Raw genomic sequence first — 27,281 nt, 5'->3', positions numbered from 1 at the left:
ATATCCATGCACTTCATGGAATGTTTTTGCTCAAATGCTTGTTGGACACTGATTAAGTGTTCAAACTGGTTTTAATTCTTCTGCATACTTCAATGTTGGGTGTCCTGTATGCATGATTTAGTATACTATATTTGTCTAGCTTTGAAAATGAATCGCATACGTTTTTAGTCAGCTTACAAGTAAAGCAAGAAGCAAGCTGTTATCGCCCTTAATTGGTGATCATTAATTCAGTCTAGCAATATCTTGTGTTATTTTTTTCTTCATGATACACCTTAACATAGTAGGCAATAAGAGAGTGGACATACATTTGTCTATTAAGTACAAATCCTAAAACGTAAATTTTACGACATTTATTTAAATAAAATAAATTGACCATTTTCATAGAAGACACACATTACAGAAGACTTCTGAAAAAGTTTACAATACATTTTAGCACAATAAAACTACAGGATTTAATTGATTATATGATGGTAGGCATTAACAGACGCATTCAACAACGTGTTCCCGAATAGACACATAATTCACAACAGAATGTTGCATAAAAGAATATGAAGATACTGTATACATCTTCCCCACTTTCCCTTTTTAAACACTGCTGTTGCTTGCCATTTTGTGTGGACTAGTCTGCAGTCTAGTTGTAACCTCTTTATGCATTCAAAATGCAAGCATTGAAAATGTTTGTTTATTTAAAGACCTCAATCTGTACATTTTTTACGGCTACTGTGATCTTGATTATTTAATGATCACTTCTCAAAATGGTCTGGTTTGCAGCCTTTTAGCACCAAACCACTACACTGTGAGAGACCTGTCCTGGAAGGGTAGAGCACAGTGGTGCTACATCCAGGGTGAAATTCCAGTCCATTACAGGGCACACACAGCATAACCAGCATTCACTTGGAAGGAAGGGGGAAACCTGGTCACTGCCACAGTGGAGTAACTATTTAAATCATTCAGAACAGTTTGCAAATGTGTTGAAGAAGAGACTTATCAAAGGTGAAGCTTGGCCACTTTCCACCTGGCACTTCTACAACAAGGAGGCACACAAGTTTTTCCATGGCTTCTTCCCCTCCCTGTGTTGATGTCTCCCTGTTTGCCTTAGCAAAGTACTCTGAACAAGAGAAATAATCAGCAAGCTCATTCTAATTTCCTAAAAAAAACATTCAGTTATTCTTCTCTTCTAGGAACATTGCAATGTTTTGGTGACCTGGTTTTTGCTGGTCAGTGATTTGTGTGCAACAGCATTGTCATTTCACAATCTGATCATCTCAGATCTTCCAAGCAAAGCCATGCTGGGCCTGGTCAATGGTGGGTGACCTCTAAAGAGAACAAAGTTGCTGCTACAGGGGTGTTGGTGGACCAGCAAATGATTATGTTTTTCCTCTGGATCAAATTGACCAGACCAGTGTCCCCCCAATGGTGACCAGGGACATTCGGGGTGGGAGTTCTACTACTTGGTCATAACGTGCACTTCTCAGTCGAGAAGGGGTGTTTTTGTCCTGGCTTAATCCCAGTGCCTCAGGGGTTGCACAATCTGGCCTCTGTAAAATGCTCCCTTAACTCAATCGATGAAGTGGTATCTGACTTTTCCTGCTGATCTAGTGTAGTGGGGCTGTTGACACACTGTGACTGCCGTGTTTCACCCAGTTAGGTGCCACACTTCAGATGAAAGGTGAAGCACTTTGAGATCCTTTTGGAGGCTTATTTAAGTAAAAAAGAGCAAAGAAAGTTAGCTAGGGCTGATAAAGATTAATAACTTTTCTGAAATGTTAAAAGGGATAGTGTGATATTAAAAAAAAAATACATGCAACATTTTTTTTATCCAGTGTTTGTAACTAACCACACATGAACATTAATGGACGGTGTTGTATATCTAAGAAGACCTCAGAAGTGTATTTTTGCTCTGGCATCTTCGAAGGGAAGTTTGTCATTTCACAAAACAACGGTATCTACATTTGTTTCTACATCAGTATTCCACTGGTGACAAAACAGCTCATAATAAATCCATTAGATAAATTACACAGATGTTGCATGATATACATATATTACTCTTAGAAAATATTTAGTTAAAAATATAACACAATGTATATGTGTATTGTATGATGTATTTGTATTTTTTGCCATCATTGGGTATAAATCATAATCTTTAGTAGTATAATTGCTGCTTATCTTCAGTCCTCTGCATCATATACTGTATGTCATGTACATCCAAACTAGAGCACTAAATAAAAAGTCTAAAAGCTTTCAATGGAAATGGAAATGTCTCTGGAAGGGAGCAATCGCTGTGAGTATAGGCAATATAAAAAATAGTTACTTTAACACAATACCTAAGCACATATGACACTTTTGTCTGCTAAAGATATATAGTTTAACATGGTAAAATCGGAGTAAAGAGGAGAAAGAAGAATAAAGTGCAGTAAAGCTCAATGAAAACTGAGCAACAGGCTACTTGTTTCCTCTAGCAAATACCTGCTTAAGTAGCTGAAGAGTTTTTGACACTGAAACTACTGTATTTGCTTCCTTTGAGAGCAATTATTACTCCACTAACCACAAGCTTGATAAAAAGCACGTGATCTGTCAGCTAGACTCTACCACATTTGTATTAGATAGAAGTCAACATTGAAAAGAGTGTAGATAAGTTTAAATGCATCTCTCCCACTAGTGCTTCATAACATGGTGAAACACAGAAGAGCTTGGTATTTTCAGACTCTACTTCAAGGTACAAGGCTGAGCAGAAAAGTGGGAATAAATCAAATGGGGATTTTTTGTTTGTGAATATTTGTGTAATTTATAGTGATCACAAACTTGATGAACTTTACAAGTAACAGAGAATGTAGGACAATACGTTTCCAATTACTAAACCAGGTGGCATCACAATTAAGAAAGTATTTAAATAAGAATCATTAAACGAATCACAAACAACCTAAATGATTTATTTAATTTAGAGTAATTTAATAATTTGATTATTTCTCTTTCATAAAAGCCTCAAAGTATGTAAGCTTTGGGGAATTCATGTCTGCTCTTTCTTGAAGCAAATAAAAATAGTTTTAGATTTAAGAACAAAGCAAACCATAACGCAGATAATTTAGGCATTTGTCTCAATGTATTTCATATTACTAAAATAATTGTTTTTTTCATTTATTTCTACTTTTACCTCCCATTTTCACTTAGCAAGGTCCTTCCTAAATGTCTGTTCTTAGATTAAGAATTTGTCTCTTAGATTTTATACATGTGATACTGAAAGTTAAACTTGGCCTTTGAAATGATTTTAGCTGCTTCAAAGTTATGAATGGTTGCTGGTTTTCATTGGTGGTAGTGCAGAGTCTAAAGTTCCAGGCCACCCTATTCTGGGATAAAGGTTACTCTTTGTTTCATGTGTTGTCCCGCCCAAAGCCTTCCCCTGTGATGCTGCCGTGGCCCAGGTGTTTATCTGATCGTTTACCAAGCCATCCAGATTTCTGGCCATCTCAACCTGGAGAAACACACCAAAGTCAAGAGAAATGCCCTCTTACAGCAAAAGTCAATGAAGGCTATCTGAGTGAAACGACACCATGGATTTTTTCCTGCAATTGTGTTTGGCATCCTAGTAAAAGATTGGATAAATTAGTTTTTAGTCTGTCTGTGCCTTTTTTTTTATTTAACAATCTGAATGTTCAACAGATTTGCTTAAAAACAGCTTTCTAATGAACTCGACAGTGGTAAACGAATTATTAATGAATATGAATTGATTGTTTCATGCACAGATTTTAAAACACAACTAAACATGCTCTTAACCCTTTCTGGGTTTAAATCAGTGAAAGTTTGTTTTAGAGAAATTTTGCAGCGAAAAAATGCTAAAGCATCTGGAGGTATGGAAAAACAACTCACTTCACTTATATTCTCGAGTGGTGTTCCCGTGACATCTTTCCGTTTCATTCTCGTTCTGTCCAGATTTTCGAGTTTCACCGTGATAGCATCGATCTTGGACACGATGCTCCCAACAGAATGTTCCAGCTGCAGAACCCGGCGTAACATCCTTTGAAAAAACAAATTTGAAGATCAGTTTCTAAGTGGACACCGTGCCTTCGTCTGCGTAAAAGTGACAGAATGTACTCTGCGCTGGATTTCTCAAATTGTTCTTATTTATGTTCTGAGGAATGGCTGGCCAATTGTGTTCCATGTGATCCAGTGATGAACATCAATTGCACAATTTGTTTATCTTCTAGTTTCCCTCGCTCCCTCACACCTGAAGAAGGCTCCAAAGCTGAAACATTGTGCTTCTTTTCTTTTCCTTTCAGTTTGGAATAAACTTTTACCCATTCCTTTGCAGCCTACGCATGCTGACGAAGCTCCCTACTCAAGCTTCATCAATTACACAAGATTGCTAGGTGGAAAGTTATAGAACAAAGCTTAAAAAATGATTTAAAAAATCATCCCTATTGTATATTCATAAAGTAAAACTTTTAAAATAGTTGTTCAAACAGTTCAGTTACCATTAGCCTTAATTTGCCTTTTTCATCTTTTTCTGTGTACTATATCCCAAAACCTGTAATTTTGTCAATGCTAAGCAGATCTGAAATATTTCATGATATATTTGACATCAGCTGCCCTTGCTTATTCTTCTGAGGACTTTCACTGAGCTACGACAGACACTTCTTAATACATCACATATCAGTGCAGCTCTAGAAAGCTGTTTTTTTAATACCTACATCTGAAACTCATCATGGGACACTCCAGCAGCTTTATTAATATTGCTGTTCTTCACATCAACAATGTCTGCAGACTGGTGCAGTGTATTATTGCCATAATTTCTTCCCAGGTGTTCTATTTCTGCACTGAGAGCAACCTGCAAAAAAAACAGCTTAAAAATCAACATTTTAACACAAACTGTCTAGCAGTACATTATTTCATTTATAATGTAACCAACAGTGTAAGAGTTGCAGCAGACCCTTAATGCGTGGCTTAGTCACCCTTTACATAACAAAAGCTATATTGTCAATTTTTATTAATGATATAGTCCATTTTTCTCTGATTTAGGAAAGTTAAATATGATGTATATAGAAACAGACAGAGTTGAGCTAAAATAATAACTACAAAAAATCCATCATCAAATAGCGGCTGTTCTATATGGGATGTCAAGACAGCTTGACTAGTTCTTGTAAACGTTGTTTTTTGTGGTTGTACCATCGCCATCTGGTGCTGAAATAAAAAAGCTACAGGAGTCAGATGACTCTCCCTTCCTCTCTACAGTACCCGCTTTTCCTCCAGCTCTCGTTTCATCCTGTTCTGCTCTTCCTCATCCAGTATTTGGTTTCCGTCATGATCAAATTTTGTAAAGGCGGCAGTGATCTCTTGATCGGCATGCCCCATCCTAAAGGGAAAAGGTTTGTACGCAGGGGGGTTAGACACTGATTGGCTCTTCCTGTAGCTAATTGCTGTACAAGGTCATTTTTGCACTTTTAAAGTGTCAGTGGTTGCAGAGTACAATAGGTGTATACAGTAGGTTGTATGTATTTTCATTTAAAGAAAGTTTCATAGCAGTGTCTTACTCTTTCAGGCTGTTTCTAAAGTCCTCAAATTCCAGTTCCTTGGATCCAGATTGTAAAGCCTTCTGCACATCAGAGATTTTTTCTTTTTTTAGTTTCAGCTTCATCAAAGTTCTCGCATAACCCTGCAAACAAAGGATATTTTAAGCAATGAGTCTTCAAAACAGTGGTACATTCACACGGCATCCTGGCCAAAGGACAAATGTTTCAGAAAGACTTAGAAACTTTCTAAGTGATTACAAACTTTGATGTATTTCTTATTTATATACAACTGTGATTACAACAAATATATTACACCAAAATATTATATATAAGTACTACAGACTTTTTTTTACCTGTTTTAAAAAGTCAGTTAACTGAAGCTCATCTTTCTGCTTTGACAGTTCTTCTTTGACTTCCGAGTATGTGTCATTGATTATAGCCAGAAACATATTCTAGAAAACAGATTTGTCAGCATTACAACACAGAAGAAAAATTTGGCCTTGTCCAAATGTTACAATGAAGGTATAAAATAGAAAATGACTTACAAGCAGGACAAAGAAGACGAAGAATACGTAAGTGACAAAATAAATTGGACCCAGGATCCGGTTGGCTTGATCAATTGCATCGTAATCAAAGTCTCCAAGAATTATTCTGAACTGGGTAAAACTAGGGAGGGGTACAGAACAATGCTAATAAATGACTTTACCACTCAACATGTAACTAGTCAAATCATGAGAGGAATCCATTCATCACAATATTAATGGAGTTTCTTACAGACATTTGAGAGGACAGTTAGAACCTAACCTTGTCACATTCTGCTTTCCTATGTGCATATATACATCTCGCCTTATGGGCTTCTCTTTGTGCATTTCTCTCCCTGCCACCTTATCTACACCCTTGCAGCAGCTCCCTGGCCCATTCCTTGCAAAAGTGAGGGGGCGTTTTCTAAACAAACTACAGCTGTACCTCTGTTTGCAAATGTTCTTTTTTATAACAAATTGGTACTATGAAGCATGTGAATTGTTACTGGATTGGGTTTGCCCAAATGTTACCCACATTCTGAATAACGAAAGCCAAATTCAAAGAAGCGATATGAAGAAATATTTCCAATCCTCCGTCAAATGTAAAGAGTGAAGAGGAAAGCATTATCGACTCGTTTCATATTTAGTGTACGAATCACATTCCACTAACTCAGTATGAGTAAGAGCTAGCACAGAGCCTAAGTGGCAGGAGAGGGGTGATACAGTTCACTGTGTCTTGCTTCTTGTGTTGTTCACTTTTGTGTGCGCTCTTACTTTTCGTAAGAATATTTGTGGTTTAGACATTATCATGAACTCTAAAAGTGTTAAGAAAATGAAAATTGTGAGCATGTGTGTAATTACACAAAAAGCAAATGAAGTGGTTACTGTACAGTACTGTACTGAGGTATGATTAAAGATGTCTTACTAGGTAAGCAGTGTTTTTTATTACTAAAAACACAAATCACCGTATGAATGTTAGTCATTATTGCTTCTTTTGTCATTTTTCGGTGAAAAAAGTAAAGTTGGGGTGACATTTTTGGGGTTCAGAACGGATTTTAATTTTCCCCCCTTAAGAAATAATGGAAATTAAGTGGTGGTAATTAAGATGGAACCATGCTAGTGGCAGTCTGTTACAGCAGTTCAGGTAGTGTTCTGCAATTTCCCTCATGGGATCAATAAAGTATCTAACTAAATAGTTTTTTCTTTTTATGAATTTAGGCTATAAGAAATTGTTTCTAAAAAACAAATTTTGTTTGTAAAAAGAGGTACGGGTGCACTGAAATGGTATTTACAAAGGTACACTAAGAATCAAAGTTGATTAAATAAAATATATACAGTGCCATATACTGTGGCAAGAAATAAGTAGAAGGGCATAACTGATCACTGGTGCTAACTAAAAATAAGTTTTTGTAAATCACACTGTCAATTCTTACATGCACTTGACAAAGGTGCTGAAAGTTTGGACCTCGGTTCCGAAAAGCAGGTAGCCCAGCTGCGCGTAGGCAAAGAAGACAATGAAGAACATGATGGCAAAACCCAGGATGTCCTTGGCACAGCGAGCCAGTGTGGAGGAGAGCTGGGTCATTGTTTTATTGAAACTGATGTATTTGAATATCTGAAGGAGAGGAAATCTGTGTTCAGAGTTTCAGTTACACAATCTCTGGAGTATACACTGCAAGAGTAAAAACTAGATAAAAATTGAAAAAACGTGATCATAAAATCATTTGAAAATTCCCTTTCCCATTAGATTAAACTGATTCAGTCTTTTAAGCCGCTTTTGTTAACTCTTACAAATTTGAAAATGGCTTTTTCCCAATTTTAGCCAAAGCTTCTGTACCTTATATTGATTCTTTCAACCTTTATGATTCTAGCTCCACATAGAAATGTAAAAGTACTGGAACTATTAAACGTACCTTAATCCAGGCAAAGAACAGATTAACAGCATTCATGTTATTGTATTGGGTTTGCCAAAATGCTAAAAATTCAAAGTCTGCATAAATATCAGGCTGTTCCAGAAGTTTCCCCAGTAAAGAGTTCACTTTAATGGTCCGAAAAGCATTGAATATTATTGCTATGATAGCAAGCTGTGAAAGAAATATTACTGTCAGTACACAGTTAAATGAATGAAACAAGAGATCAAAAACTACTTAAAAACTTGATAAACCACATGAACAACTTTTAAATTGCAGAACAATACACTTGGTACATACAGTAAACAAAGCTAGGAGCTGTATACAGTAGATGTTTAATCTGGTTCAGTGCTGTAGAAGTAGTATTGCTCACAGGCTCTATTGTTGTTACACACACTGCACCACACATACTGTATCTCAAACCAGAATTGCACTGCTGTTTCCCTGATATCTTTCATATTTAGTAAATGTTCAAGGTAGGTAAGTTCTTACCAGTATAACCACCACATCAAGAATGTTCCAGATACTGGTAAAATAGGACAGCTTATGGATCCGCAATTCCAGTATCTCCTCCACCACATAGTAGAAGATGAACACACAGAAGACAATTTCACAACCAGCGATGAAGTAGTCCCAGTTATTGATGTATCGAATGAGCTTAACTGTCCGAATCTGGTACGATGGTATTGCTCCCCCAGTGGCAGGGAATTCAACCAACAGGCTTGAGACAAAAAAAAGACATTGTTTCTAAAGGAGAAGGGAGATTAATGACTGAAACAATGAACTTTAACTTTTGTCAAAAGCTGTTATTTTTCAATCCTACAGTAATTTTAGAATTTATCATTAGTGATACCACAAAAAATATAAGAGGAATTGAAGAGGTCTTTGGCTCCTTTTGGGTTTCCCCTTACCTGATGACACTGAACAGGTTGATGTTGGCATTGTAAGCTGAGAAGTCAACAAAGACTGCCCTTGTGCCCCGGTCTAACCACAAGTTATTCTTGAGCGTCATCAAGATGTCTGCACTCTCATCCCTGGTCATCTTGAGATCCTGATAGTACCCTCCTCCAGTGTAGGTGGCCAGTAGTCCCCATTGCGAAGATCCATTCATTTGATCTTCTGTATGGTACTGCCAGCTAATGTAGGGACAAAAGGACCAATTTGCCACTTTGAGCAAATTACTGGACTATGATGGGTATGTTGACTATTGCACAGCACTTAGCGACAGAATTGTGGATGTAGCAAATCTTTGTGAAATTTTCTAACTGTCACACCAGAAACATTATTATTGATAGGCCAGGGTTAATGATTTTACAAACTATTTCAACAGCTGACATGTGCAAAAGGTTTAGAATTGGGACAGACACCTTTTGAATTAACTACCAGCAGAATGACCAACAAAAGATGCAGTTAACTGGGAAAGACAAAGAAAAGAGAACTTTGTTTTTACTATTTAAAAGTCTGGCTTTTTTCCAGACATGTGAATGTAACAGAAACAGCGACGTATCTGGTGTTCTAATGGGCGGCCGACCACCTCTGTTTACATTCGGTGGTGAAGATTATTTCTTCTACCCCGATGGAGCTGGTACTCACGCTGTTCCATTAATAAGACCAAACGCAACAGTATCTTCTTTTTGTGGATCGTAGACATCGTAACAGCCCAAGATGTCCGCCCGGAAGTCCCGGTGCACCTTGCAGGAATTGTTCTGCACCTTGATCTGCCTCACTCGAGGGACCCCGAGCAGCATGTTCTCATAGTAGATGAAGGAGTGAGGACCATTGCTTAACGACTGATTGTTGTACCACTTGCTCCAGTAAAGGCCGTCCAGCAAAGGGCCCTGGGCAAACTGTACGGAAAGAGCAGAATGCAGGAAAGAGGCATTTAGCAAAAAAGCATTCATGTAAAGGAAATCATTAAAGCTGAAAGTTACTTTTGTAAGGGATCATTTTAAAATTAAAAAGAACCGGGGAAATTGCTCTTAAGCAGTAACGTATGTTTTATTTTCCATAGTGCTTACACACTCACTACTGACTGTAACGGACATTGATTTTCAAATAGTTTTTCTAAATTATTCCCACTGTCTTCTTCTATTTTTTTTAAAGAGGTAGTCCCTTAAACACGTTACTGTAAATCATTGCTTTTTAGAAGCAGCTTTCCTCAGCCGGGTTGATTACCCCTTAATCAGATGTTAACTTTCACAAACAAAAATGTGGCCACTAGGTGGTGCTGTTATTCTAATAAAAAGGCAATATGACTGCTTATGTTTTTTCAGTCTTGCTAGTATCAATAGAAAAAGTGAATTTGAAAAAAAAATGGCTGCTCTATTTCTGCATTCAGGCTACATGTGTGGAATAAAATCATTTATTGTTCACTGTAGGTGAGGACACATTTTTATATATTTTTGGTGTTTTGGGGTAAAAACATACAAAGTGTTTGTTCTGTTCCTTATGATTTAAGTGTTTATCATGTATTTTCTTGGACATGATAAGGTAACATATTTGACACCTACCAGGTGTTATTTGTGTACAAAGATAGATAAAAAATGATAAAACTATCGTGCTAGTATTGGGACCTCTTTTTTTCCAAGAAACTTTCCTTCTTTTTAGCATCTGTGTGACTGTGTCAATTGGTAATTGACCATTCTTTAAAAATGTTCCATGGTGACTGAATTATCAGCTGCTGTAGAGTACTCCCAGACCATTCTGGAGTTTAGCATTTCAAATAAAAGGTACGCCGAAAGATTATTTTAGACAAACACCTTGTCTTTGTCTGATTGTGACACCTGATCTCATGTTGTTTCTTTTTGTAGAAATAAACTGAATCCCTTAATGAAAGAAGCTTGTGCTTTTGTATTCAGATGGTTAAACAGAGGTAGGTTTCACTTTTCTATTAAACATTCAAATTCATTATGTGTTCTGAGTAAAACATAAAACATATGTATATACTATATTTAGTTTCTTCACCTATGTGTTACTGTATTGTAAATAAATAAGTAGATGCACTCAATGCATCTCTTAAAATGAGTAGTAAAAACAATTACTGTCTTTAAAAGATGCAAGAGCTTTATTTGCTTAGAAACATCTAATTGCAGAAAAATAATACCAATTTTAAAAAGTATCTTTTCTTCTTCAGTTCCAACAACAGCAATAAACTAAAACCAGTTTAGTAAAAGTAATTAGAGTCCCTACCATTTTCAGTAGAGCATGGAAAATTTCACTTTTAAATACTACAGAGCAAAATATGTCTGACAGAGATATACTCATAACTTTTCTGAAAAACTAAATGGGAACTCTTTATCTTATCAATGAAACCTAATGACACTTGCAGTGATTCTGAAAGAATTATGTGAAACCCTGAAACGTATTGTTGCTTTATTGCTAGAAAATAAACTAAAATATGTAAAAATAAACAGCATGGTGGTAAATGTTACGAATATATCCCTTAGTGGAATCCATAATTTTACCATTATTACTTAATACATTATTTTCACTTTAGATCTAAAGATCACTTTATTAGCCATATACAATTTCTTTTTTTAAGAATTTGTCTTTTCACATACCCCAGCTTTCTCTCCATGAGACACACAGACAGAGAGAGAATCTTGGGGTCAGAGCACAGGGTCAGCCATTGTACAGTGCCCCTGAAGCAGTTGGGGTTAAGGGCCTTGCTCAGGGGCCCAACAGAGTAGGATTCCTCTGCCAGCCATAGGATTTGAACCGGCAACCTTCCAGCCACAGGCGCAGATCCTTAGCCACAGAGCCACCGCTCCTCCCTTTTATATTTAGAAGAATATATATAATATTTATATAGTTCATAACCATAGCCTGGAAGCAGGAAAATACCCAATTCCACTCTGCCAGTTAATGGCTCTAAGCTATAATATACTATAGTTCTCTAGATCACTGGTTCTCAGCCCTGCTGCTAGAGGAACACAGTCTGTTCAGTTTTTTGATTCAGACGAGTTGTTTATATATAAGCCTAAACAAGGAAATCAATCAATTAAGTTATTAATCATCAGAGTTTAAGAGCTCAGCTGGAGTGAAAACTAACAGATATGGTGTTCCTCCAGGACCACAGTTGGGAACCACTGCTCTAGACCACATTTTCCCAGCATTCCTCACATTAATGCCCTCCTCCATCCCCAATCTACTACCAGTGCAGCAGCTACTTGATTTCTTAGTCTGGTTTTGGTTTCCACATCATATGGCCAGGCAGCTGTCCAACAAACACAGTGGTTTAAGGGCAAAATATAAGAACTTCTACAGTCAAGTTATTGGAGTATATCTGTATCTTCTAAATAATTTTAAAACTTGTACAGTACTATACACCATATGTTCACCACTATTGTTTCATTGTTTCCAGGTCATACCAAGATACTTACTGACCAGAAGTCTGCCATATCACCAATGGATTGAAAAGTAACTCCATTATCACTGGGTGTGTTCACAAACAGGTCTGTCATCACTGTAGTGTAATAGTAGGCACTTGAACTGGTCATCCCATATGTCACTAGAATGAAAACATGCAGTTAAGTTAGGAATGACGTACCTTCAAACCAGTTCATATGTTCATAGCTTAGCTTTTTTCTGATGAAAACTTATCACTAACCCCTTTAAGAGTGGCACAAATTGTTTTTTTCCCTTTTTTGTACTGAAATATTAACATCACAAAATTCTGTTCTTCGCCATTCTTTTACCACAGCAAATATAATTACAAGATACAAAATGAGGTGATATGTTGACGACACTCCAGTCCCACACTGTAATAAAATTTATATTTTGTAATACTTAGACCTCTGTCGATATGTTAGGTTGCATTCAAGTAAATAGTTACTTAAAATGATCAAGAAAAGAGATACAGCTTTTCATATCTACAGTATATGACACACAGTTCTGCAGCTGTGTAAGTACACATCAGGGTGGCACAGTGGTCAGAATTTTTGCATCACAGCGCTGGGGCCCTTAGTTCAATTCCAGACCTGGGGTGTTACTGTATCTGTGTGGAGTTTGTATGTTCTCCCCATGTTTGCGTGGATTGTGGAAAATTGTCCCTAGGTGTGAATAGGTGCATTTCTGTGTGTCTCTCCTGCAATGGACTGGCAGTCTGTCCAAAGAATTTGTTTCAAAGATGACAGTAATAGTTTTTAATATTTCTCTCAACTTGGACACCTAAAACAAGGCGTATCAGCTTTGACTCAGCTGCACAAAGATATTGTTCCCTCCTCCAAATGTAACAAATGCCAGTGTTTTTCAAGGAATGACATCATTCTGTGAATGTCTTTCAGAGATAGCAGCCTGTCATAAAACAAGTCTTCCGATTATTCCTGCTGATTGGTTCAGCAGCAGGTACAAAGCTCTTTGCAAATGGTGTTGTCAAATAAATCCATAAATCTATTCTGAAAAAAGAAAGAAAAGGCAATATGAGCCAACTGTGGTCTTATCAGCACGAAGCACCAGCGGCTCCATTCCCTTTGACAGGACCTGGTATTCAGTCTGCCAGGGCTCTGCCAAACAATGATCTCCTAAATTCAGGGCTGTCAGGGTGGAGGAGGTGCAACGTGACACTAGCGCTGCTTGTAAAAAAGAAGCGAATCAACAGATGACAATGACTAGGACAAAATGGTCACAAAACAACAGTGGTGTGCAAAGAGACTTTCCATTCATCTGTGGGACAGGCAGAACAAATATGTCATCTGAGACTCTATAATATAGGCTCTGTAACAGCAGCCTCAAGTGGCCCGCTATACAGTTTCAAAATTTAATGTGGCCCTTGGGCCAAAAAAGTTTGCCCACCCCTGGTCATTCTGCAACCAGTGGACTGAATTTAGAAGTTTGCTCTGACTTGATTGATCTTTGCTGCTACAGAAAGACATGAATACCCTTTAAGTGCTTGGAGACAGTTTCACACTTTCACAAAGTTCTACTGAATAATATTGAGATACATCACCTTAATTTGCAATGCACACTTAATTAGAAAAACAAATGCCTTAGTCACCAGTGTTGATGAAGACTACAGTGTTTAGGCAGTCAAAGATAAAGTAACTTTTTCCATTTCATCAGTGTGTTAATCATAAGCCCACCAGCTATCTAGCTTTTTAATGTTTTACAAGGCAGGGGCTTATTCACTAAAGTTGTTATAGAGCCCATGATGGGAAAGTGAAGCTCTTGGTGATCCACCAGAGCAGATACCATGCAGATCTAGAGATGTAGATTCTAGATCTACGTCTAGAGATGTACTACTGCAGAGCAGCACTAAAACATTCTACAGAGAATCCAATCCTACACATATTTCATCTCTTATCTTGGCAATAAGATATCTGAATTGTGTGTTTGTTGGTTTTCTAATGTGAAGTCATGTCCAATTGGGTTTCCCCCAACTGCCTGAAACATTTGAATATTAGAATTGCACTCTCCTGCACAACAAAATAAACTTTTTGTAGTATTTTTGGAATTATGTGAAATGTACGGTTTACAGCTCACTCATTTGTATACATTGCAAGCTTTTCACAAGTCAACAGGCTGCACTCCTCATTTCCAGGGTTCACATGGACTGTTCTGTCCATGGACTGTGTTACCTACACAGACAGATATCGATGAGAAACAGAATGTACACCAGCAGCTCCCTCAGGGTGGTCCTGAGATACAGCTCCTGGTTCTCTGAGGTGTTCTCTGTCAGGGTTGTGCCCCATAGGCCTGAGCAAAGATAAAACAATGAAGGAGGTTAAGAAATAACAAACAAATACTTGTGAAATGATATTGTTTGGTATAACAATTATCGTACACCTATAATTTTTCATTAAAATTATGTTATCATTGATCCTCATCAACCAATCTTTAAATTTGAGACTATAACCAAATATATTGTAATGCGTTACAATATGAACATCTAAGTGCGACCATCCAGGTGGATGCTGCACATTGGTGGTGGTGGAGGGGAGTCCCCATTACCTGTAAAGCGCTTTGAGTGGAGTGTCCAGAAAAGCGCTATATAAGTGTAAGCAATTATTATTATTATTATTATTATTATTATCCAGGAAAATGTTATTTGTTATTACTGAGAAAAACTGCTTTATCGAGACATTCTACTTCTGGAATAATGGTTTATTGACACCTTCATCTAGATAGCTAGGACTTTATTTTCAAGAGCTTTTATTTTGTAATTTGAACCTTTATCTGCATGTAAAACTAATTATTTTACTAATAATAAAAGTTTTTTCACTTATGTAAGTAAGCAAATAAATAAATAATTTTTTCTTCATACACCTTAGGAAATCTGAAGAATCCCTATTACAGATTTGTTATTACATAATGTTGGGAAAGTATTATTGGTTAGACCTTTGACCATGACACTCAAACTTATGCATGTCAAACATTTTTGGTATACAGTAGATAAATGTAATAAAAAGTGCTTAGTGAAAGCTATACTGTTTTATAAGACAATTTTAGTTACCCTTTTAAGGTTGTTGCTTTAGGCATTGATTAGTTATAATATTTAACAGTGACGTAATTAGAGAATATGGTTAAAAATTAGTACTCTAAAATCTGACATTTCTTGTTGTTGTACCTAGAAAAGGTTACTACTGCTCAAAAAATACTTAGAACCATGATTAAATTATGTGAAATAACACCTTCTGAAGCACAGATAATTAGCATTTTACAGCACAGATAATTAGCATTTTACAGAAAAAGTTAAACAGTTAATAATAAGATAGGAACCTGCTACTCTAACAATTTGTATTCTAGACACAGTGTTATGAATTTTTGGAAACAAGGGATTATGATATTGTTTTATAATTGTATCAGACTCAAGCAGTGGCATTCTTATTGAATTATTGTGTACTTTGTGATGGATTATTTGAAAGTGCAGGCTGTAAAGGAGAATAACAAATCACAAGGATCCTCCTGAGATTTCTAGCATAATCATGTATCATAATGGATTTCATAATTGGGAAAGGTTTGCCTTCAATATTTACTGAATCCTAGTCTTCACATACTGTACATACTTGAAGTTGCATGGAAGTCAGTTTTAAAGTTCGATGATTAATGGGTGCAGCATGTCAGTGGTGGAAGAAATGGGTCATCTCCTACAATAGTAAAGCACTTTGAGATCCTTTGGCATGGAAAGTAATATATAAATGTAATTGATAGATTGCTTTTCCTACTATTATGAGCATTGACTGCTTTTTCTTACCTCGTATTCCTTTGGCAAGAAAGAAACAGCAACCGGGAGACTTCTTCTTTTCTCCAGAAGGTTCGAGAGCCCTGATGTCCGCACAGTAAGGAGAAGGAACATCCAGCTTGCTAATGTTTCCATAGGGATTCTCCAAAGTGGGCTTGGGGTTGTAGACAGTGCTGATGTTCAGTGGGGACATTGGAGGAGAGGCATTGTAAGCAGGGTTCACCCAGGCTCCTTTCTCCATGCCTTCCAGCTCGTGTTCCTCTTGAAGACTGAAATGGCTCTTCGCCCTGTTGTTCAAGCCTGAAGCAGACATATCTGCAATGGAAAGAATTATACCTCCGGAGCAGAGGACGGGAAAAATAATCTTTTCAGCCTCCACGTGTCAGAACACAGTTTAGCTTTAATTGGGAAAAAATATCGGCTAAGAAAAGCAGTATTAAAACTTCTTGTCATTCAAATCCAGTGTCTGGTGTGACCTGTCTACAACAGGTTAGTCAGAGAATGGTTTTCCTCCTGGGCTTTTAGCAGATTGTCTTTATATAGGCTGAGTGACATCAGAAGGATGAAAGGGAGGCGCTGCTCTTTTTGAAGAGCACCATAAACCACACAACCATTTTTCTGTTTGCATTTCCCTTACAGACCCTTTGTAAGGCTTTGGAGTAGTGTCTGCAGTTGAAGTCCCCACAGTTTGAGCACCATTCATGATCTTCCTGTTTTTGAGAAATCTGAAATTGCCATAATTTCATTTGAATTTGAGTGCATGTTATTTTGGAATTGTTTTAATCTCTACAAAGGTTTCAGAAAATAACTATACTTTATATTTCGTTTACTAGTAACAGTTATTCCAAAAGTTATGAAAGGCCATTTTTTCTGCATTAACAGCTGAAATTGTTTACCAAAGTCGGCTTTCCCAGGAAATAGAAATATCCATTTAAATATTTACTCTATATGTAAATAGAAATGACATAGACTTTCCACATACATGATACATGGTTTCAAAAACAGAAATGAGACAAAACAGTGTGCAAAGTCGAAAAGTAAAAATTCTTTTACATTTTTTCAGAACCTAAGTGCACCACCAGAATATTTATTTGTTTTGATTTCTTTAAGTTTTCACCTCTCTGTAATATAATGCAGTTGTTAGAGGACTTTATTGAACAATGTAAAAAAAGCATAGAAGATAATTTTCATGGTAAGCAAATATAAGATGTTATTCATTATGAAACTGAGAAATAAAAGAAATCTGGTTGTGATAATTTCCCTCAGTTAAATTGAAATCTTTTTCCTTTTTGTTTTTTTTTCCATTTAAAATTTTCCAACAATATTTGTCTTGTGGGAACATTGAAGTACTAAATATTTAAGGATATACCCATTTAATTTCATTTTAATGTAATTGCTTTTTAGTTTTTGCAATAAAAAGGTTTGATAAATACATAGATACTGAATGACACTTTCTAAAATTAAAACTTTCTAAAAAATTAATTCGTAGTTCTGGTGCTCACACCTGAAGAAGGCTCCACGGTGGAAACGTTGTGTTTTCTTTCATCTCTTTTCAGCATGGAATAAACCTATCACTTGTTCCATAATTAATTAGTTATTAATTACTGCATTAATTTAAAAATGGAATTTGCAGGACAATATTTTAAGAAAAATTTTATGAATTATTTTGTATTTTTTGAGATTGTGCATTAAGTTAATATACATGTTTAAACAATATCAGAAAAAATACCCAGATATTTTAAAAGCAATTCAAGATCAATCCCATATACTATATATTAATAAAGATCCTCGAGTTGATTAATTCAGACAAAACAAACGTGATTAAAAGCCTTCATTCTTTAAAAAAACAGAGCTAGTGTAGGAATATTCATGGGTCTCAAAGAGTGGGAGCAACTAAAACAATCATGTGAAGTGAAGATACAGGGCACTAAGCAAACTGATTTCATTTTACAAATCAAATGCTTTGGAGCCAGCCCACGGAGAACCATGAGAGGTAGCAATGTATATATTTTTTTGTTTTTTGAGATGCAGGAAGCCACTGACGACTAGATAAATGAGAAAACTGAATTTTGTACCGATGAAAGTTTTGGCGGTAGATTTTAAATCAGATATACAGTATGACTATATGCTGTCTATAGATACAGTACCTGTGAGAATTTTTTTGATGTCTTCAAGAATATTTTTATAGATAATTTAACTGCCACTTCAAAATGAAATTAACTTCATACTTCTGTATCTGCATTTACAGTATGTGTTTGAATTTCTGTATTTTCATTTTCTGATTTTAAATCTATATAAAATTCTCAGGTCTCAAGTTCTAAAGAGTTACTGTTTGTTGCATACTTATATACAGGATGGTATTTACCTAATCCGTTAAGCATGCTTGCGTTCTTTTGCAAAAATTGTGAATCCATACCCCCCCCCCAAAAGAAACATTTTGAGAAATTAACATTTGGTTGCTATGCTAACAGAAAAAGCTGAAGACCTTAATAACTCCTTAATTAGGAGTGTGCCTCATTGTTCTAGTGCTTGGGATGTAAATCAGGATTCCCACATTCAGTACTGAGGCTTGCTACAGCACGTTTTCTGAAGTAATGAATTTAGTTGCATCTAATTGGAATGAACGTTTTGAGTACTGTTGATCATTTATTCATCCAATTATGTTCATGGTACAGTAGTGTTGGTTCTTATTATAACAAGATTACTGTATTTTTGGCAACTGAAAATATGTGAGCTCAGAGCAAGAACTCTTGGTGTTCTTGACTCTCTATCTCTCCTTATGTATGTATATATAAAATTACATCCCTTCTTTGTTGTTCAGAATATCTGTGCAAAACATCTGCCCCTGTACCTGTGAAGAAATAGCAGGCAATGGTTCTGAAACACGTTTGGCTATCTATTGCTGCTTTATCTACACAAAGCACTGGCTTCAGCACAATGGCCCAATGACGTACAGTTTGGACAAGGCCAACAATCAATGAAAACAACCTTGCCTTTATTTTGAGATGAATGCTCATGTTTGGTATGCCATTAAATTGTCTCTTCTAGGAGTTAGGAACCTGCAGCAACATGTTCACAAATAGCTCTTGCATATTTTGCAGCTCTTCCAAAACAGACAAAATAATATAAAATGTTCTAGTTATCGATCGAAACATGATCTACTTTTAAGTCCAGGTATTTTAAAAATGGTTTTGGAAAAGTATTTAGTGGAGATTGATTTTCGTTGAACATCAGTCATTGTCAATAACCTTCTGCCCTATTTAAAAAATAATGATTACAGCAATGGAAAAATATGAAACATATAGCTTTTAAAGTGTGTTTTGGAAAAACAGATCTGATGTAGATCATCTAATTCTCATCAAATTTTCACTTTTCTACACAGCCAACAGTAACAGTTCATGCTTCATTGATTCTGAATGCAGATATTACATCCAGACACTGCACAAGAAAGAAAATTAAGTTGTACTCCTCAATTTTGAGAAGTAGCCAGTCTGACATGCATGCTTCCATTATTTAGTCTGAAGCTTGTGGTGCAAGAAAGGTTTTTGAGTTAGTAACATCTGTGTATTATACTAATCCCTACACAGTTCCATGAAAACAGCTATCCTATATGTATGTGTCATGTTGCAAAGGTACTGCCACGTTAAATTGATTTTTTTCTTAAATCGTTTTGGCTAACAGAACATTTTATGTTTCTAGCCAAAATAAATATATTTTGCATACATAACAGTGTACAACTAAGTTATATGTAAGCTATAGGTATCTTAGTTGGGGGAAAAAAGGTTATTAACTTTAGGAATTGTGCTTAGAATTGAACTAACCTCAGTTGACAAGTAGGAAAAAGTACTTCAACATAGACTTAGATAAATTTTGCCAGCATGTAGTTTTTATTGTCAAGCAACTGACTTAATAAAAACATAACAGCTTTTGTGTTTTTGTTTTAAAATGATGTCTTATCCAAGACGTTAGCAATGGGTCATAAGTTTGCACTTTGTGTTTAGTTGACGATGTGTGTTCTCAAATCTGAAACAACATTTAAAATTTTTAGAGGAAATAGTTTTATGGGAGAAGAAATAAGACAATTGTCTGATATCACAAGGAAGCATGAAGGTTTTTAGTGTGCCAGACTGGTATTGATAGTGGTATGATAGAATCTTCAAAATCAGTCTTTAGATATCTAATACTTTCTACAACGTGCATACTGTATGTATCTGGGTTGCACTTTACGGCAAACAGGTTAGTATTTCAACATCTATGTAAAAAATGTGCATAACTAAAAAGTAAGTCACGAAAAGTGGTACAGCCCTCTGTAGAGCTGCTCAGTTTTGCTGGTGTTGACTTGCTCTGGCTTTCTTGCAGTTATCAGCAGCTCTGCTTGTCTTGCATATGGTTGCATGTTTAATTAGCAGGCCTTCTGTAAGTGTCTGTAATTAGCACTACGATGATTAATAAAAAAACCTTTAAAGTCCCATTTAGCTGGCAAAACTGCACAATAAGGTATAATTAATTCATCATTAATAAATCATAGCCTATTAACTAAGCTTTGGGGTTCTAAATTCATTAATTCCCAGCCACCTGAGCACAGGCAATTTTTCTGTTTCAAACTGACAACACATTGAAAGTGCACAAATAAATGTCAATACATAATTATGCTTATGTATAATTCTTATATTTTATGCATTTTAAATTGGTTGTCTAAATGGTTTAGTAATGGTGTGTGGGTTCTGCATGCAAGCAAGCAAGCAAAAGGGTTTTGCAGTGAGACAGATTTTGTTTCTGTTATCGCTAAAAATATTGGGTTTCAAAATTAGGTTACAAATGATTAGCAACAACGTCTCCCTTCCCCTCTATGACAGGCTTGTAGAAATGAAGAGCACGTTCAGCAATAGACTGATTCATCCACGGTGCGACAGGGAGCGCTACAGGAGGTCATTCTTGCCTTCTGCCATAAGACTTCAACGTATCCACCTTGCGTCTGGGCAGAGGCAACATTGACGGTGACCTGTTTCTGGACTGAACAGTAAACTGATGCATCTGTTCTTTTTCTTTTTTTTTGTGGAATATATGCCAGGGACCTGTGCAATACATTTATATTTATTTATAGTCATATTGTGCAATACGACTTTTTTGTGTACTGTTCTGTACTGTTCTTTGTGTGTTCTGGACTGCGAGTAACTCTTCTAATGATTGTATTGTATGTATTGTATTATTATTATTGTATCATTCGTTACACTGTGTCTGTGTTGTCTGTGTAAAGCTGCTGTTGCACTGCAATTTCCCTCACGGGATCAATAAAGTATCTATTATAGTTACTTTTATGTAGAAGATTAGGCATTTTGGGAGAGATTTAGTCATACAACAGTTTCTCCTGAATTTACACACTTCAGTTTCCATTTCAGAGCTGTAAATTACTTTCACTCTTGCTGTGTGATCACAAAAGGCACCAAAGCTAAAATTGTGAGTTTGACAAATCATGTTGAGGTGCCTGTTTCCCTTCTAATGTTTTGATTAATTCTCTTACACACCTGTAGAAAAAGTTCTAGATTCAGATATACACGAACAATCTTCTTGATGAAATGTACATCTCTAAAACTGCTTTGTTTTAAGTATTTAACAGACAGCATCACCTAGTGGTAAAAACCATGCTGATCAATGTTTTCCCCATATTATATTACACCCAATTTACAGAAATGTAAATCGTTTATGGCTAAAAAAAAACAAGGAGAAAGGAAGACTTTCCCTGCAATTTCAGACAATTCATATAAAATTTGTAGCTTTCAGTTTAGTGGACAGAAATTTGAGTACACACGTAAACAAAAATATGTCCCTAAGTTTCCAACATTGATGTTACAGTGGCTGGTATTGAAAATATCCATGTGTGTATGCCTCTGGGGTTTCTGGACATCTGCTGACGGGGACACTATACTGTAAACAGGAGCTGTCCGTTGGATTAGACGTAAAACCGAGGTCCTGACTCTCTGTGGTCATTAAAAATCCCAGGGCGTTTCTCGAAAAGAGTAGGGGTGCAACCCCGGCGTCCTGGCTAAATTTCCCATTGGCCCTTAGCAATCATGGCATCCTAATAATCCCCATCTATAAATTGGCTTCATTACTCTGCTCTCCTCCCCACTAATAGCTGATGTGTGGTGAGCGTTCTGGCGCACTATGGCTGCCATCGCATCATCCAGGTGGATGCTGCACATTGGTGGTGGTAGAGTGGAGTCCCCATTACCTGTAAAGCGCTTTGAGTGGAGTGTCCAGAAAAGCGCTATATAAGTGTAAGCAATTATTATTATCTGCTCAGGGAGACATTATATCTCTCTTTGCCTGAAAATGTTTAATGTACAAGTCCAGCCACTGCCTCTGGGAGGCGCCGCAGTGCTGGCCATCTCTTCCTCGCGCCGATGGGGGACCACTTTGCGTAGGCAGTCGAAGGTAGTGTTCAGGCTCTGCATCCTCCTAACCTGGGCAGTTGCTTACTTCTTTTCTCAGTCTTCTGTTGTTTTTCCGTGTTAAGCATCTACTAACCACAACTTGCAATCAGCACTTAAATCCATACAACCCAAGTGGTACATTTTACTATATGATCACTGGTCAAGTAAGAAAAATTAAATCTAATAGTTTTAATATTCATTTGAATTTCAGAAATGCATTGGAAACTGGTAGATTGCAGTCTAGTACTGTATTTCAGTGATAATGACAAAAGATCAAAGTGGAAATATAAAATGCGCTTGCATGCCCCGCACTTTTGGAAACAGCAGTTCTGGGATGAGTAGAAGGAAGCCATGCTTTCCCAGCATTTAAAAAAATACCATCTGGACTAATGCTCTTTGCCTACAGGGGACACAAAAACCAGACAGGGGGTTCAGCATCCCAACAACAGCATAATCCTCTGAACCAGAAAACTGAGGTTTGCCCACTCCCCATATAACATATATTAAAGCAGAAATGGCTTGGCTTCCTGCTTCACCTCTCAGCTGAGTGCCCTATATATTTTTTTAAGTGATGAGTGGAACTCTCCAGTTTTTCTTCAGAAATACCAACTTTTATGATTTATAACCAAACATTAAAAAAAAAACAAGCTCCTACAGTACCTCACAGGTATTAAGACGAAGAAATAATTCATTTTTAATAATGATCCATTTTAGGCCACCTTGAAAAAAATTAAAACGTAGTGGTTCTAATGTTCTAATTTAATGATTTATTTATGTGACTGCAAAGTCAGTATTAATATTTAATTTATTCCCACCTCCACTGTAATTGTTTTCAGCTTATCGTTTGCTTAGAAAAGGCTAGCGGTTTCGATCACTAAAGAGTTGAATTTCTTAAATATATTTTTACACACTTTCATGTGGTAAATACCACACTTTCCCATTGTTCAACAAATGAATAATGAGGCTGTGTAAAAAGGAGACAATGGGGTGTCACCCAACGTTAAAATATTCCATATGACATGTACAATATTTAGACTCTGACTCCTGTGTCTAAGTTGTTGCTTTTCTCTGACATCCATGTTTAGACAGAATATTCTCATATCTTGAAAAATACAATTTTATATTTTGCTCATTTCACCACTATTCAGCTTATACATTTGCAGATGCAGTTTTGTGAACATTTTAATACACCATTTGAGAGTGTTTAGAAGCTTTAGTAACGTTATTTTTCTTTTGTGGACTGTATGTAGGTTCTTAAGTACTGTAAGTTCCAAGAAAAAAAATATTTCTCCAGTCCCAGCTGTCTCATTGGTCAGTGACAGAAATGGCAAAACATGTTTTACAAAGCAATCCACTAACACAGCTGATACCCATCTTGCTAATTGTTTGCTGTAAGGGAATTGCGCAGACAAGTGTACATTTCCCCTTCGCTTCTCAGAGACCTGACACACAGAATAACGAGGAAGGTGGCAGTCTAAAAAAATGTTAAAATATTTGCAAATCATTTGATTTCTTCATCAACATGCTAAAAAATAGATTGTGTATGTTATTTGGAAAAATATTTTTGTCTCAGCCAAAAACTGAATTTGTCTTGATACTTCATGTTATTCTTTTTTTTTACAATTAAGTTTTATGCTCTGTGATCGCAATATTATCCCACAATATTTTGTGTTTTCTGTTTACCTCCTCGTCCCCTAAGACCTACTTTCCCATCAGGGTTACAGAGTGCAAGCCCATAGAAAAGTGTGGGATGCGAATAAAGAATCCTCATAAAAATACAGAATTTGCAAAGATATCATGTGTATGACGTCAACCAGAAAAACAAAACAAAAATAAGAAACAAAATCACAAAACATTCCAAAAAGCGTAACGGTGTTATACAATCTAAATGTGAGAAAATACTTTTTTGTTGTTGTGCTTCGCTGTTATTTATTTCTTTTATATTAGGGAGCAATGTAAGATTGGATGTAATTAATGTAGCTATATCTTCATTTTATTTTTTTAAATTCTTTGGGTCCCTTGAGTTTGAAATCCTACCCTTTTACGTCTTGTCTCCATGATGGCTAGACCACAGAATGTTACTCGTACACATACTGTACGTACACAGGGTGGCCATTATCCAATGAGAAGTCATCAGCCATGCAATCTAGGGTGTGCTTAGCGTGCATTTGGGACCCACTATAAATAATATATTTGTCTTGTCATTACTCTAGAGGAAAACAGACAGACTGTTAAGAGTTCACAGCTGTCACAGCAATGAATGAAATGTGTATTTTATTGCCATACAAGATAAACTTGAAAACATCATACTACGCAATATCTCCAGAGATGCTTTTATTGATAGTTTCACAGATGATTACTTACCAACACAGTCAGTTTATACTGTATTTAACTAATGGACATGTGTTATATTACTGTATGTGTAAAAACTGACAAGGAATCACTGTATCCTATTAACTCCATACTATCTGAACATAACATACAAGAGTATGCAAATGTGCATTGCTAGCTGTGTTAGCTCGTTGAGAAAAGTTGCTGTAGTTACTGATTTAGGACAGTCATAGGAAATTCATAATCCAGCAGGTTGTAGACATACCTTTAATTACCTGATGATTAACACTTGAAAATGGATTATTTTAATTCTTATCCGAATAATTAGTTCAATTAAGATACTTAGTCCACAAGCTGGAATCAAAACCTACAGACCTGCAGGACTGGAATTGGCTGCCTGTGGTTTATGTCATAGTCTCCAGCCAATGAGCATGTTCTCCCTGGTAAAATGTCTTCACAATTTCCAAAGCAATTCAAGTCTCTGTAACCTTAATACTGGTAATTCTAGTTTATTCTCCTCTTGCATACAAAAAGGGATTAAAAAGCATACGTTCTGGAAGATGGCGATGCTACAAGATTAGTTATTTGCTATGTTGATGCTGTCCAGATGGTAAGGCATATCCTTAAATGGTTGTGATAATTATTTTTGCAGATGGCACTAACTCCTGTAAAGGATGTTCCTGCATTGGGGTTCTCCAGCAGTCAGGACAGTCTGAGACTGAGATACCGTGAGGGAATGTTGTAACAAGTGGGATGGTGATCTGAGGACGCCACATGCAAGTATCATTGAGAAACATGTCATCTGCAATACTGCCAGCAAGACAGTAATCCCATTTCCATTAAAAGCGCGGATTGAAAAATGCCTCCATACAGAATTTGGAATAAATACCTGTAGGTAATGAGCCTGCTATTTCGTATTTATATTTGTTCTCAAATTTTGGTTCCTTCTGGGGCTTCAAACCATATTATGAGGTTCTTACACTCCTAGGTGCATTATGGTTCACAACACTACCACCCTGTTTTAGATTCCAAAAACTACAGAACCAATCTAGTTGTGAACTGCGTTTGATCTGTTGGCAAGTTATCAGTTGTAGCTACGGTATTTTTAAACAATATGTTCAGCCATCCATTTTCTGAAAATCACTTATCCTAGTAAGGTTCACATCAGCCAGAAGCATTGCTAGAACACAAGGCAGGACTAAACAATGTACAAAAATTTCAGTCCATTACAGGGTACACACACACACTCACACGGGGACAGTTTAGAGACGCTAATAAACCAAGCCATAGCTTTAGAAAATCCTAGGATCAATGCGTAGGATGGGCCAAAGAGCTTCCTTTCTTTTGTAACCTTTACCCATGTCCTATGTTCCTTTACATGGTGAAAATAAATGTGTCTGTCATGTTTCAAATAAGATCATTACATTGCTGTTGTAGTACCTTCTAGTACACCTCTATCTAATTAATCTAATGACCCTCGAGCTAAATGCTAACTCTTTCTTTAGCTTCAACTTTAACCTTCATGATATCTCCAACCCTAACCTTAAATCTAGGAGTAATCCTAACCTTACTTCCTAACTACTCTTATCCCTGACTTTGATTTATGACTGGGTAGTGGCTCTGTCATGATTCAGCTTCTTGCCTCAGCTCTTCTGTTAAGATATAGATTATTTCAGCATGATTTCTTATTGCTTTACCATGTTTTCACAGCGCTCCACTGCAACAAAATATTACAGAACTTTGCTATCCTAGTATTAATTATAAGGATTGTGAAAAAGGTCTGTTATTATACTCCTTATCATACTCCTATGCAGAAAAGCTGTGATAAAAATCTGAGAATAAAATATGACAGTTATTGTTTCAATTAAATATTTGGAATTGTAAATGTAGAAAAAATATGAAAGAAGATACTTAACAACATTCTAATATATAAGTTCAAGTCGGTAGCGTCGTCAGCATGCGTAGGCTGCAAAGGAACAGGTAAAGGTTTATTCCATACTGAAAGGAAAAGAAAAGAGACACAATGTTTTGGCTGTAGAGTCTTCTTCAGGTGACACCTTTTTCCTTCAGCATGGAACAGACCTTTACCTGTACCTTTATATTCTAATATATATGAAAGGATATATATTAAAATATGTTTGTCTAGGTGCTATTTCTTATTGTTCATCTTTATCATATGTTTCAGTTATTCCTCTTTTATTATTTGCCCTAGGGGGTATACAGTAGGAAAACATTGTCTCTGTGGGAGAACCTCTATTTCACGGATAAAAGTTCCTCTGATACATTCTCCAGGTCTTAATGTCACTTTGCCATGTATCAATTATTTTGGACAACAGAAAGAAATCCTGATACTATTTTTGTGTATTTGATATACAGTATTCTCTTTCCACTTGTTTTCAGAA

At 36.3% G+C, this 27,281-nt stretch overlaps 1 protein-coding gene and 1 long non-coding RNA gene across 3 annotated transcripts; one reads left to right on the top strand and one right to left on the bottom strand.

Annotated features, from left to right (window-relative positions):
• Positions 1-335: 335 nt before the first annotated feature.
• pkd2l1 (polycystic kidney disease 2-like 1) lies at positions 336-16,595 on the bottom strand. The gene is made up of 15 exons (XM_088635527.1): positions 16,127-16,595; positions 14,515-14,628; positions 12,318-12,445; positions 9,529-9,782; positions 8,847-9,071; positions 8,428-8,656; positions 7,939-8,109; positions 7,459-7,640; positions 6,050-6,170; positions 5,858-5,956; positions 5,526-5,647; positions 5,230-5,347; positions 4,686-4,822; positions 3,865-4,012; positions 336-3,469 (listed from the first exon to the last, which is right to left on the bottom strand). Exons 1-15 carry the CDS (start codon positions 16,425-16,427, stop codon positions 3,281-3,283), a joined length of 2,538 nt encoding a protein of 845 aa, XP_088491653.1. The 5' UTR covers positions 16,428-16,595; the 3' UTR covers positions 336-3,280.
• Positions 9,960-27,281, top strand: LOC148661596 (uncharacterized). 2 transcript variants are annotated; one of them, XR_015939575.1, is made up of 4 exons: positions 9,960-10,313; positions 10,746-10,807; positions 12,299-12,389; positions 25,532-27,281. It is a non-coding gene; the product is annotated as an uncharacterized LOC148661596 (long non-coding RNA). The 2 variants fall into 2 exon arrangements; XR_015939574.1 differs by lacking the exon at positions 25,532-27,281 and adding an exon at positions 20,971-21,161.

Source organism: Lepisosteus platostomus, chromosome 6 (genome assembly GCF_059453375.1).
Source record: "Lepisosteus platostomus isolate fLepPlt1 chromosome 6, fLepPlt1.hap1, whole genome shotgun sequence".
In the NCBI taxonomy this organism is placed as follows: domain Eukaryota; kingdom Metazoa; phylum Chordata; class Actinopteri; order Semionotiformes; family Lepisosteidae; genus Lepisosteus; species Lepisosteus platostomus.
Note: the sequence above shows the minus strand (reverse complement) of the source record. Positions and strands in the feature narration are given on the sequence as shown.

What these genes read in the sequence shown, in the direction of transcription:
- pkd2l1 (XM_088635527.1), bottom strand. Translation starts at nt 16,427, where the DNA reads ATGTCTGCTTCAGGCTTGAACAACAGGGCGAAGAGCCATTTCAGTCTT. An exon ending in GGTCTTATTAATGGAACAGC is followed by an intron (nt 9,072 to 9,528) that starts GTGAGTACCAGC and finishes TCCCTACATTAG; the next exon opens with CTGGCAGTACCATACAGAAG. An exon ending in TCCCATGATGAGTTTCAGAT is followed by an intron (nt 4,013 to 4,685) that starts GTAGGTATTAAA and finishes GTTTTTTCAAAG; the next exon opens with GATGTTACGCCGGGTTCTGC.